General features: G+C 34.8%; 1 protein-coding gene across 1 annotated transcript; it reads left to right on the top strand.

Moving 5' to 3' along the window:
• Window positions 1-4902: 4902 nt before the first annotated feature.
• On the top strand, window positions 4903-12572 carry LOC116033679 (shaggy-related protein kinase alpha-like). The gene is made up of 13 exons (XM_031276433.1): window positions 4903-5062; window positions 7549-7706; window positions 7800-7892; window positions 8366-8425; window positions 8554-8826; window positions 9373-9447; window positions 9923-9979; window positions 10097-10237; window positions 10318-10368; window positions 11545-11640; window positions 11735-11818; window positions 11898-12000; window positions 12098-12572. The coding sequence occupies exons 2-13, from the start codon at window positions 7593-7595 to the stop codon at window positions 12178-12180; spliced, it is 1230 nt and encodes a 409-aa protein (XP_031132293.1). The 5' UTR covers window positions 4903-5062; window positions 7549-7592; the 3' UTR covers window positions 12181-12572.
• The last annotated feature ends 199 nt before the right edge of the window (window positions 12573-12771 follow it).

Below are 12771 nucleotides of genomic sequence, written 5' to 3'. Positions count from 1 at the left end.
TAGCAAATTGACATTTTGAGCGGTCATTTTGTGGTACAAATATATGTGGGTCTATTTCTGATTGCATCAAGTCAAAATGGATTTGCGTTCTTCAAAATAAGGCAAAAAAATTGATATATTATACAATCAAAATAGCTATTCTCAAAATCTACCTATAAAGTTAGGAAGAAAAAAAAAAGAAATTGACAGGCTTTAAGTTACATTTGCTCCAAGTTCAGAAGTAAAGGACTCTGCACTAATAAATGATCACTGTTGAATTTTGTTGTCCGTTAGCTCCTAACCGGTGTATTGTATAGTACTCATATAAAATAAAGTAGGAACATTAAAAGAGAGTAAGAGAGTATAGAGAATAATATGCAGAAGAACAACACTACATTAGCCTTTCATTCCACAATACATAGTACAAATATTATAAATTAATGTCATAATCATGGTGGCTGTTACAAATCAACATAGCTGTTACAATTCCTATGATTATGTCCATTTAATATAATTTTATAACACTCCCCCTTGGACATTATTCAACCATATTCATGTCTCGTTAAAAACTCACTAGAAAAATCCTGTGGAAAAAATCTAGGTGAGAAAAGAGTACATGATATATGGGTAATGCATGTGTTGCTTCGATTGCCTCATTAAAAACCTTACACTGAGAAAACCCTATGGGAAAAAAGCTCAGTTAAGGGAAAAAGAGTACAACCGTAACCTTCTGGTTCAATCTAAGAGTCGTTGGTCTTCTGGACCGATAATTTATGTGCACCGAGATGCTGTTGCTCCCCCTGAAGACAACAACCTTCCTAACCTACACATACCAATTTTATGTACATACTTTTCAAAAGTAAGGTAAGGACGTACTTAGTGAATAAATCTGCTAGATTTTCACTAGATTGAATCTTTTGGACTTGTATTTCACCACTCTTCCAGAGCTCATGTCGATAAAAGAATTTTGGTGCGATATGTTTAGTGAGATTACCTTTAACATATACATTACTCATTTGTGCAACACATGCTGCATTGTTCTCATACAGGATAGTGGGGGTCTTTCTAATGCTCATTATTCCACACGTGTCTTGAATATTATGTATTAGTGACCTCAACCATACACATTCTTTTGAGGTCTCGTATAAAGCAATGATTTCAGAGTGGTTTGATGAGGTAGCTACCAGTGTTTGTTTAATTGATTTCCATGAGATAGCAGTACCTCCACAAAGGAATACATATCCGGTCTGGGATCTAGCATTACGTGGACCAGACATATACCCAATATCCGAATATTCCACTAATGTGGTGTCTTGGTCTCTTTTAATTAGAAGCCCAAGATCCTTTGTGTCTTGTAAATATTTGAGGATATGTTTTATGCCATTCAAATGCCTTCTGGTTGGAGCCACACTAAATCGAGCTAGCATATTTACTAAGAATACAATATCCGGTCTAGTGTAGTTGGCAAGATATAAAAGTGCTCTTATGACACTTAAGTAAGGGACTTTTGGTCCTAGAATATCCTCATTGTCCTCTTTAGGTCAGTATGGGTCCTTATCAACTTCAAGTGATCGGACTACCATTGGAGTACTAAGTGGATGAGATTTATCAATGTAGAATCTTTCAAATAACTTGCTTGTGTATTTGGATTGATGTATGAGTATTCATTCAGGGAGGTACTCAATTTGCAGGTTGAGACAGAACTTGGTTTTCCCTAAGTCTTTCATTTTGAATTCCTCCTTTAAGCATAAGCATGCCATTTTGGCATCCTTGCATGTTCCTATAATATTTATATCATCTACATAGATGGATATAATACAAAATCTATCAAGAGATTTCTTAGTGAAGATACAAGGACTGATATCTTTATTCTCATATCCTTGTTTTAAGGACCTATCTATATATATAGCGGATCAGGTGAAAAGCTTTCCTTAGGTGAAAAATAAGGTTTAATCTTATCCATTGATCTAGTCCAGATCAAGGGTCCAGAATGAAACAATTAAAAAAACGGTGACATTATGGTAATTTTGTGTAAGTAAGTTAATTTTTTTGTCTTCCAAAGCATTTTTTACTTCTTGCAGAGCACAATGTTACGTTGCATCCTTCAAAGCACAATGTTTTGCCTTTCAAAGCACACTAATGGGGCGGGGCAGGGGTTCCTCGCCCCTGTACCCGCACTCCCACCACAATCCCGGCGCGCGGGTAATGAAATTCCTACCCCATTCCTACCCCCGCGGGGATTTTGCTGGTGCCGGTAATACCCAACTCACATCTTGCATGAATTCTTTTTTTAGTTTGAACATTATACATATACATATCAATATAGTTCGAACATTAAACCTTTTTTTAAGTATTATTGAGTCAATATTGCCTTCATTGAGGTTCAAACCAATGAGTTCTCATTTGAGAAAGTCACTTCATGCCGCTTGACAACAAGGTCTTTGGCTCGAACATAAAACCTTATTTCATGTAATAACTTTTGAAAAAAGATTGATTCAATTTGTAATTTGATCCCTTGATTATAATAATATTATATTTTTTATTATAAATTATTAATTTGATTACTTTTTATCTTTCAATTTATTCAAATCACATGATTACAAATTATTGTTCATCACGTAGTTCATACACAAACATACAAATAAAAATTCATAAAAATTTAAAAACTATACTAAGACAATGAGATGCTAATGCATTTGAATCACTTGTATATAAATAAGTGAATACTAATAATACAAATATTTATAATAAACTAATATATGCACTTTTTCCCTCTGAGGGGGAAAAACTGCCACTTTAATAAAATAGAGGGGAAAAGTGCTATATGCACATAACATAGGGGGGAAAAGTACCATTTTCTCTATATAATGGTGTGGTGCATTGGTGTATTTCTTTGTTGTGTGTTTCCTAACACTATGGTGTGACCGCACGTTAAGACACGGCCGCATTGGAACTTGGCCTTATATACATATATAAGTTTATTGTGTGTGTATATATATGTACACCCACACATATATATAGGGATAAGATGTGAAACTTCTCCCAGGTGAATCATGCGGATTAATCATAGTCATTGATCTTGCCAAAATCAACAGCTCAAAATGAAGGTAAATTAAAAAAAATAAACACGGTGGCATTATAGTAATTTTGCGTATTGTTGAAAGTTTAAGGTGCGTAAGTTTATTGTGTTAGATGCCTATGTTTAAATCTTAAGGTGCTTAAGTTTAAAGTGTAAGAAGGTGCGCAAGTCTGTAACTTAAGGTGTGTATATTTAAAGCTTAATGTGCATCAGTTTGAACCTTAAGGTGCATCAGTTAACTCTTAAGGTGCATGAGTTTGACACTTAAGGTGAGTCCATTTGATACTTAAGGTGCGTCAGTTCTACACTTAAGGTGCATACGTTTTAAACTTAAATTGCATCATTTTAACACTTTAGGTGCGTCAATTCAACACTTAAGATGCGTCAACACGACACTTAAAATGCGTCAGTTTGAAACTTAAGGTGCATAATTTGAACCTTAAGGTCCATTAGTTCAACAATGGTAGGAGGAGAATGCAATTCCTAGGAATCACATTTTTTTTAAAAAAAAATTCCTTGATTTGAGCCGTTGATCTAGATCATGGTTGAAAAAATCGATAGACGCTCCTCGGGTGTTCGGGGAGCGCCTAGCGCCTAGGCGCTCGTGTATTTTTTATTTTTTTAAAAATATGTTTAATTTCTTTTTAATTTTTTAAGACTTGATGATTATAAAACATTTAATACTTTAATAGGTAATACTAAAATATTAAATATTAACCTTAAAAACATTTAGAGTTTGAATAATTTAGGGTTATTTCGCTCAAAACGATGTCATTTTGAGTGAAATAACTCTTTTTAAAAAGAAGGGAATAATTATTGATCGGCCGACTAGGTGACCTAATCGGTGCCTAGGCGGCCTAGTCGGCGCCTAGGAGGCGCTTAGGCGGCCTAGTCGGGCAATCGCCTAGACCACCGATTATGATAATACGCTAGGCGGTCAGCCAGTGCCTAGCGTCTAAGCGTCGATTAATCGGTGCCTAGGCAATATTTTTGTAACACTGGTCTAGATTAGATCAACAACTCATATCTCACCCCCATCTTTCATTTGGGAGACTCTTCGCAGGTGAATCATCACATATATAAAAAAAAATCCCCATGTACCCGCCCCATACCCATGCAGATATAAAAAAAACCCCCCCCCCCCCATCTCCACACCCATTACCCAAATCATGCATGCGAGTATTTTAATACCCGCTAGGACGGAGATGAAGGAACCCATCAAATGTGGGTAGAATTGCCATCCCTACTGAGAGAGACACTCATGTCCCCATTCTCTTTCTCGATGAGAAAGGATATAGTTTCCCTTCCCCATTTGTCGTTTTCATTGGTGCAGTGTTTTGGAATCTCGGGGAGAAATTATCATCTCTATCCATTTAACCTTTATTCCTTTAAAAAATTATTATAATAAAATAATAATAATTTATTTTATTTTTAATCTCATGAGTATAAAAGTATTCTTATTTATATTGTTTGTATTCATAATTTATACTTTTAATATTTAATTTATTCAAAAAATTTTAATTCAAAAACATAAAATTTGGTAGAATTAATCAATGAATGAAAACATTTTAAATTAAAAAATTGAGCATAAAATGAAAGTATAAATGATGGATCAAAACTCAAAACTAAAAAGTAAAAACTATCCTTCATCAAGAGTTTTTTTTAGTTTTTTTTTAGTTTTTTTTTTTTTTTGAGAATCCTTCATCAAGAGTTAATAAACACAAAGAAGTGAAAATTAAAGGAGAAGCGAAAATAGTAAAAGAAAAGCTGACAGATAACCAAAAGGAAAATGCTATAACCAAAATTAACAACATTAATTAAACAACCTTTCTCTCTCTTTCTTCTTCTTCTTCTTCTTCTTCTTTCTTCCTTTCTTCTTCTATCAATATCAGATTCTCTCTCCTGTTCTTCTCTCTCTAACGCTTACATCTCGGCTACAAACAATCAAGCCCAGCCGCTGGTGATCGCTGTGTTGTCGATCTCCTCAAGATTCTAATTTCATAGGTACGCTTCTCATTTCTTCAATTTTTCTTCTTTTTGTAAAGAAATATGAGCTTTTCCTTCTTCTTCTTCTTCTTCTTTTTTTTTTTGGTGATTCCGATATTTATAATATTTCTTCTGATTTTACATGGATCATCTTCAAATATGGATCTGTAAGGATCGCTGCGTAAATGTATTTCTAAGCCTGTTTTAACGGATTTTTTTTTTCAAGAACCAGATTTTACTCTTTTATGGTCTTTTTCCTAATTTGGAACCTTGAATTCGATACGGTAGATTAATGGTTATATCTCTTTTGACTACTGTAATTATGTTCGTATAATTATTTCTCCATTCATGAATAAGAATTTATAAACAATTGTAGAAGTTCTGCTAAATATTTTCTAATTTTTATGTTTCCTCTGCGTGAAAGACATTTTAACAGTGCTTATATAAGACTAAGTGTAAAAATCTTATTGCCTGCTCTTTCGCTTCATTGTAGTAAGCAATGGAGGGGTGGGAATGAGAGTTGTATCATTATTCTCTATGTTTTAGATTTTGGGTTATTTGTTTGATTTTGAGTAAGCTATGATGGACAACCATTTCCGTGAAAAGATGCATCTTTGGCACATAAGTTGTACTGAGTGATTAGGATTTTGTTTGAACTTTGAGGCAAAAGCTGTATTTGTTACTGTGGAATACTCTTATGGTTTAAGCTGCGGCTCTGAAAAATTTAGACACATCACCAATTTCTGGGGAGTTCTTCTACTCTTTTATATATATGTTTTTTGGAAAGTGCATAGTGTTTTCTGGTTTTCTTTCTTTTTAACTAAGAGAGATACTTATTAAGATATGGAGGAGATGCTTGGAACAGTGTGCAAGGCTTCTAACAGGGTCAGAGTTTTGTGACCTCAGTCTCTTATTCTATTGGGACTTATTGCCCTTTTAGTCTCCCATTTTTGGTATTGAGCTTGTTTAGAAGATATCTACTGATGTGGCCTCAGTCTCTTATTCTATTGGGACTTATTGCTCTTTTAACCTCCCATTTTTTTTACTTCTGTTAACCAAAACCATTCCCCCACCCTTCCTTCCTATCCACAAAAAATAAACTATTAAACTGATAGGATTGTGGTGATTTCAAATCATTTGGAAGCCTACTTTCCATAAACCTTTAAAATGTGAGACTGGAGAGCAAGGCTAGGAGCTTTTTACTTTAACCTGTTCATATACAAGTTCTATTGTATTCAAGACCAGGGAAAACAAAAGTGCATCTTGGGATTTTTCTCTGCATCTTTGTACCCAAATGATTGGCCTACATATAGAAAACTTGTAATGGAGTTATAATAGCAGCACCACCTTTGTCCATCTAACTCACCTTTTCATCTTGTCTTTTCCATTATCTTTAGGCCTAAAATTTGCATCATATGATAATACTGGAATATACTTTGCATCCATGAGTCTTGAGGGTTTTAAATTTATTTATTATTATTATTATTTATTTTGCCTTTAATATGTTTGCAACTGCTTGGTGATGGTATAGTTACTGCCTTAGTATGGCATATGAGAGGATGCTAGCAAAATGTCTTCACCATTGGCTTGTGTGAAGTTTCTGCATTTCAAGGCACTGAACTGTATAGATTAATTGAGCTCAAAGAAACTCCCACTTTGTTCTGGACATCTTGTCTTATTGACAAATCATCGAATCTAGAAATCTATAGGCCCTTTATATGTGTGTGTGTGTATTAAATTTTTTGAGTGGAGTGTGACTGATGAACCAATCTTACAACAACCAAATTGTTCTCCCATTTCCTACTTAGAATTTTGTATCTTTTCAGAACTTTTCCAATCCTTTTCTGTTTAGACAACTCCACTGTATGTGAGGAAACCACTGGTTTTGGTTGTTCATCGCCACTTTCCACATCATACTTAGCATTGTGCTCCTCTCAGATAAACGAACCTCCACAGCCACTACCATGTAGCCTAGTTTTATGTCTATTCAAGTTCTTTAGTCTTGACCCTTGCTCCTTCACTGTCTTTTTACTCTTTCGTTTATGAAATATAAATAAATGTGAGTTAATTTGTCCTTTCCTTGTTTTGCGGTGCATTCCAATTTTCCTAGATGGGCCTTTTTTCAGATATTTATATATTATTGGTAATGTTGATTGATGCCTTTGTTACTCTGAGATAAGGTGCATTGGCCTCTTTCTTGTAGAGACAAGTATAAATGTATTTTTTTTTTCTGGTTTCTGGTTTCTGTTTTCGTTTTGTTTTTTGTTTTTGTTTTTGTTTTTGTTTTTGTTTTGTTTTGTTTTTTTTTTTTGTTTTTTTTTGGGCATAAAATGTTTAAGTAAGCACAGATGCCATTAATTGTCACTAAGTTAGGGGGGTTGCCACCCATAATAGGTTGCACAGGTCATTTATTGCAGATATATGTAATACTAATAGATCAATGAACGGGATGCATTTAAATAACGTTTTAGAATCTAAGTAGATTTTGGTGTTGATGTTTGCAGATGAATGACTTGTTGAGGTGATATAGTAAGAAAGTTCCTAATAAATGGCATCAGTGGGTTTACCACCTGCTTCTGGTATGAGAGAATCCAGTGATCACACTGTTGGTGTTGATAGTTTGCCTGAGGAGATGAATGACATGAAAATCAGGGATGATAAGGTCTGCTTATGCCATCTTTTTTTTTTTGTTCTTGTGATTATTATTCTCCATATATTATCCCTTGTTGCTTTAATAAATTTGTTTTGTTTATAGGATATGGAAGCAGCAGTTGTTGATGGTAATGGGACTGAGGCAGGTCACATAATAGTGACAACTATTGGTGGTCAAAATGGTCAACCAAAACAGGTAAGTTAGTTAGTCTCTTTTGGTATTTGATTGCTTGTTAAAAAGCTCATGATTTTGTTAAATAAAGCAGTAATCCTATTATATGAGGCTAAAGTAAAAAACTATAAGTATGGTTTTTGGTTGTGATGGATTTAGTAACTTAAAATATTCACATGTGATGTATACAATGCTCCTAGCCTTCTCTCCTTTGGAAGATATAAAAAAAATGTAGAATAAAATAGAAGTAAAATATCTCTATGTGATTGTGCTCATTCAAGTATAATCATTAGTTCTATTATATCTTTATGTCAAGATTATTACTTGTATCTTGTGATGCTCTAACTGCTTTATATCTATGTACTTGTCTGATGGCGTAATGAAGGTTGCCAGACATGGGGGCTTCTTTTATTGTATGACAGTTCTAGTTTTGAGAAATGGCCTCTTCCTTTATTGGCATGATACTTCATATTTTCCTCTGGGTCCTATACTTGCAGACTATAAGTTACATGGCTGAACGGATTGTTGGGCATGGATCATTTGGTGTAGTATTTCAGGTATGATTATGTTATCTTTATGTTAACCACTGCATGCCTGTGGACTGTCTTTCTTGATACCCTTTCCCTGCTTCCCCTTTAAGAGCAATCTTCTATGTATTCATATGCTGCTCTCTTGTACTAATCAGGCTAAATGCTTAGAAACTGGTGAAACTGTTGCTATAAAGAAAGTTCTTCAAGACAAAAGATACAAGAACCGGGAATTACAGACCATGCGTCTTCTTGACCACCCAAATGTAGTGTCATTGAAGCACTGCTTCTTTTCTACAACTGATAAGGATGAACTGTATCTTAATCTGGTTCTTGAATATGTACCTGAAACTGTACACCGTGTTCTCAAGCACTACAATAAGTTGAGCCAAAGGATGCCATTGATATTGGTAAAGCTTTACACATATCAGGTATTGTGGTTGTACTTGCTACATCTACTTTATATGTTCTCTTTATCTATGCCATTGTCTGTCTTTATCTCTAGCCCTGACTTTTTGCATAGTGAAGTGTTTGTAACTTCATAGCAAATGTTTAAATTGTTAAGCATTTAGGGATGGTTAGAAAGGCTTGGTGATGGAAGTTGACAGATAGGAGATTGTGATGTTCATGATTAGGGATTCAACTGTATGTAGGTAGTAGAACACAACTTGGGGCTAGTGGGACATGGGATGCTTGAAAGTTGAAACTTTGTTTTCTTTTATTTCTGTTTTTGTTTAAATGTTAAGTCATGAAAGATGAAGGGTGGATGAATCACTGTATTTTTTTTACTGAGTCAAATGCCAGTCCAGTTATAAGACCCCTTTTTAGTCATACTTAGTTTTTGAATAAAAATGTAGTTACTCAATCACTCAATACCTTGGTGTTTAAGCACTTGGTATAATACTGAATTGCTTGAGGTTCTTGAGAGTTGAGATCATTGTATCATAATCGTATAACATGCTGTTAATATATGACAGATTTTCAGGGCATTGTCTTATATCCATCGCAGTATTGGAGTGTGCCACAGGGATATCAAACCTCAAAATCTTTTGGTATATTCACATGGCTTTATCTTCTTCTTTTTGCTTTTTTAATTGTGCAATCTTTACTTTTCTTGTAGTTCGGTTGTATGGAATGTATGCATTCTAATTTCTGAGCTTTGTTATAATTTATGGATAAGAAACTATGAAAAATTTTAGCACTCTTTACTGACAGTTTGTGAAAGCACAAAGGTTTAATTGTATTATTGTATATAAAAGATTTACAGAAGTTCCTCTATTTATATCTACAGTTATACACGAGTTATGATTTGGGCTAAGCCTTATTGCTATAACTCGTGTTACTTTCCTATATTCAACTTATTTCAACACAGTTCAGGATATTCTTCTCAGTATGTAAACATTGTCTCATCTTGTGATATGAGCATTGTATTGAATTGTTTCTTTCCTTATGCCATCTTTCCCGTTCTCTCTGCAAATCAGTTTTACTTTGCAAGTTTGCAGCCAATTTATTAATTACCTTTTGCAGGTGAATCCACATACTCATCAAGTTAAGTTATGTGATTTTGGAAGTGCGAAAGTTCTGGTATGCACCCTGTACTTACAAAAGCCGTAAAAAATAAGAAGAGGATAAAAAACTGAGCCTAATTTGCATCTCATTTTGATGTATGAACAACTCCTTTTCTTTCTTTTCTGAACTTAGGTTAAAGGGGAGCCCAATATTTCTTACATCTGCTCTAGGTATTATAGAGCTCCAGAGCTTATTTTTGGAGCAACAGAGTACACTACCGCCATTGATATCTGGTCTGCTGGTTGTGTCCTTGCTGAACTGCTTCTAGGACAGGTGGAGTTAATTTCTATCAGTACATTATAACTGCTTGTATTAGTTAAGACTTGTATCTGATAGTCCTTTTTTGTATGAAGACACTATTTCCTGGTGAAAGTGGAGTTGACCAGCTTGTAGAGATCATTAAGGTATTTATCCACTTTCCTTCATGTGGACGATCTCTCACTTTCTTTTACTAACCAGCTTGTGTGCTAATGACATGGTCACTGTTGCCTTTTCTTCTTTTTTTTTTCTTTTTTTTTTCATTTATTTAAAGTTATATATTTCTGTTTCCTCTAATAGGGATTCCTACTTAGGAAGGATAACATTTTTCTTATTCTCCCAGCTATCAAGCTGTGGTGGATAGAACCCTTTCAGTTATGAAAATTTAACAAGCTTTGCAGAAGGGGAGGATGGTGTAAGATTTTACATCTAGATTGCATTGAATATAACAAATGCTAGTAAATTTGAGCACACATACTCCTATCCTATTCGTATTTCTTTCCAGTCAAGTCAATCTACCATTCTACCTACCAAAAAAAAAAAAATTAAGTAAAAATCTTTTTTTTTTTTACCTATTAAGAGGTCCCACATTGATAAAATAAGAGAAAACATATGGGTTTATAATGCTATGGGTTAGACTAGCTAATTGATTGGATTCAGTCTTTTATTGTGGTTTGGCTCATGTGCTGGTCCACTTTGTATTTGCCCAGTTGTTTTAATTAATGCTAAAGGTTCATTTGGACTAGTACTTCTTCACTACTAAGATAAGATAATGCTGGTGACAAGTGAAAATCCATGTTCCTTTCATTCAAGCCATCCTCTCCCATTAAATGCAGCCTTCATCTTCTTTGCGTTTTAGGAACATTGGAGGATTTGGATTTATAATTTGTTAGAAAACTTAAAACTTCGGATGTAGGGTAGTAGGAATTGCTTTCCAAGTATTTCTAGAATTACTGCAAATTCATCCTCCAAAATTTTGGAGTCTTTCTATTGTGAGATTCTATAGCTTGTGGAACACCGAGTTGAAGTCCATGAATATTTTAGCTGATAATTTTTAGTATTCAATACATATTTATGTACATAGGGTAGTAATTACTGATTAAAATACAAGATTAAGACATATCAAACTTGATCCATTCAGATGCAGTTTGATTAGAATATCATAGTTTTGAGTTCATGTTTTTGCTTCCACCTCCACCCCAAATAAATTGCAAAAAAGATAGAGGGGGTGGGGCGAGGTGGGTGTGTGGGCGGGATTACATCTCCTTTGATGGCTTTGGATTTGAATTCTGCTTCCAAATGCATATCCACTTATTTTGCAGGTCTTGGGTACTCCTACCAGGGAAGAAATTAAATGCATGAATCCAAACTATACAGAGTTCAAATTCCCACAAATTAAAGCTCATCCATGGCACAAGGTACATGCAATCCAAACTATTCATCCTCCTCCTGTTTCAGTCATACTTTAAGAAGTTATAGCACGTGATTGCATACCCCATGTTTGGTTTTCAGATATTTCATAAGCGTATGCCACCAGAAGCAGTTGACCTGGTTTCTAGGCTTCTGCAGTACTCTCCAAATTTACGCTGCTCTGCTGTAAGTACACTAATATTTCTTGGGATACTTCCATACTAGTTCACATTAATAACTGTATTATTTTGATTTTTGAATACAGTTGGATGCCTTGACCCACCCTTTCTTCGATGAGCTACGTGACCCCAGCATTCGCCTCCCAAATGGACGCTTTGTTCCACCGCTGTTCAACTTTAAGCCACATGGTATGGCATTACCTGACCCAAGGTTTTTTAATATGCTTTCTTTCGTATGTGAAATCCAGTTTATTGAACTATATCCATGCTCGATTGTTATTCTCAGAGTTGAAGGGTGTGCCAACCGAAACCATAATGAAATTGGTTCCTGAGCACGCTAGAAAACAATGCCCCTTTCTGGGATTGTGATTCCTGAAGAGCACGACAGATAAATGATGAATCAAGCGTTCCTTTCGAAGCTCTTTTTCTCCTGTCTGTAACCATTATTTTCCTATCTATCTTTGTATTGCCTTGTCTTAAAAGCGCAGATGTAAGGAAATGCGTTCAACAATCGCCTCGGCTTCAACTTGTGGTGTACCATGTATCCTGTCTTTGTATGACCTGTAGTTGTAACATCATGTGGTTTAAGGAATTTGAATGTACTGTTGAGATTGAATGTCAAATGGTTGGAATTCTGAAACAAGATTTCTCATTTAGGTAAATTTGATGATAGGGACACTTGGGTTCAAACTCAAATTTACTACCCTGAAAGGATGTAATTTATGCTAGTAGGAAAAATAGCATATTTTTTTCTCTAGTTATACTCAGTGGTACAGACTTAATTTATTTCTATTATAGCACGCACCTTTAAGTCCATAGGGGATTTGAAAATTTGAAGTCAGTTTTAGGCAGTGAGAGTGCACGGCCACTAATTGGGCAAATTATTGCATGGACCATGGTCCACATATCTGTGTGGACCAAAAATAAAAAGTACATTATTTTTGTACTGAAGGTATATGT

This window comes from Ipomoea triloba, chromosome 10 (assembly GCF_003576645.1).
Source record: "Ipomoea triloba cultivar NCNSP0323 chromosome 10, ASM357664v1".
Taxonomy (NCBI): Eukaryota; Viridiplantae; Streptophyta; class Magnoliopsida; order Solanales; family Convolvulaceae; genus Ipomoea; species Ipomoea triloba.
Note: the sequence above shows the minus strand (reverse complement) of the source record. Positions and strands in the feature narration are given on the sequence as shown.

Bases quoted from the DNA above. Each gene is read 5' to 3' on its own strand.
- LOC116033679 (XM_031276433.1), top strand. From the start codon at position 7,593: ATGGCATCAGTGGGTTTACCACCTGCTTCTGGTATGAGAGAATCCAGT. The intron at 7,893-8,365 runs GTAAGTTAGTTA...CTATACTTGCAG, and splicing joins AAAATGGTCAACCAAAACAG to ACTATAAGTTACATGGCTGA. The intron at 8,827-9,372 runs GTATTGTGGTTG...AATATATGACAG, and splicing joins TAAAGCTTTACACATATCAG to ATTTTCAGGGCATTGTCTTA.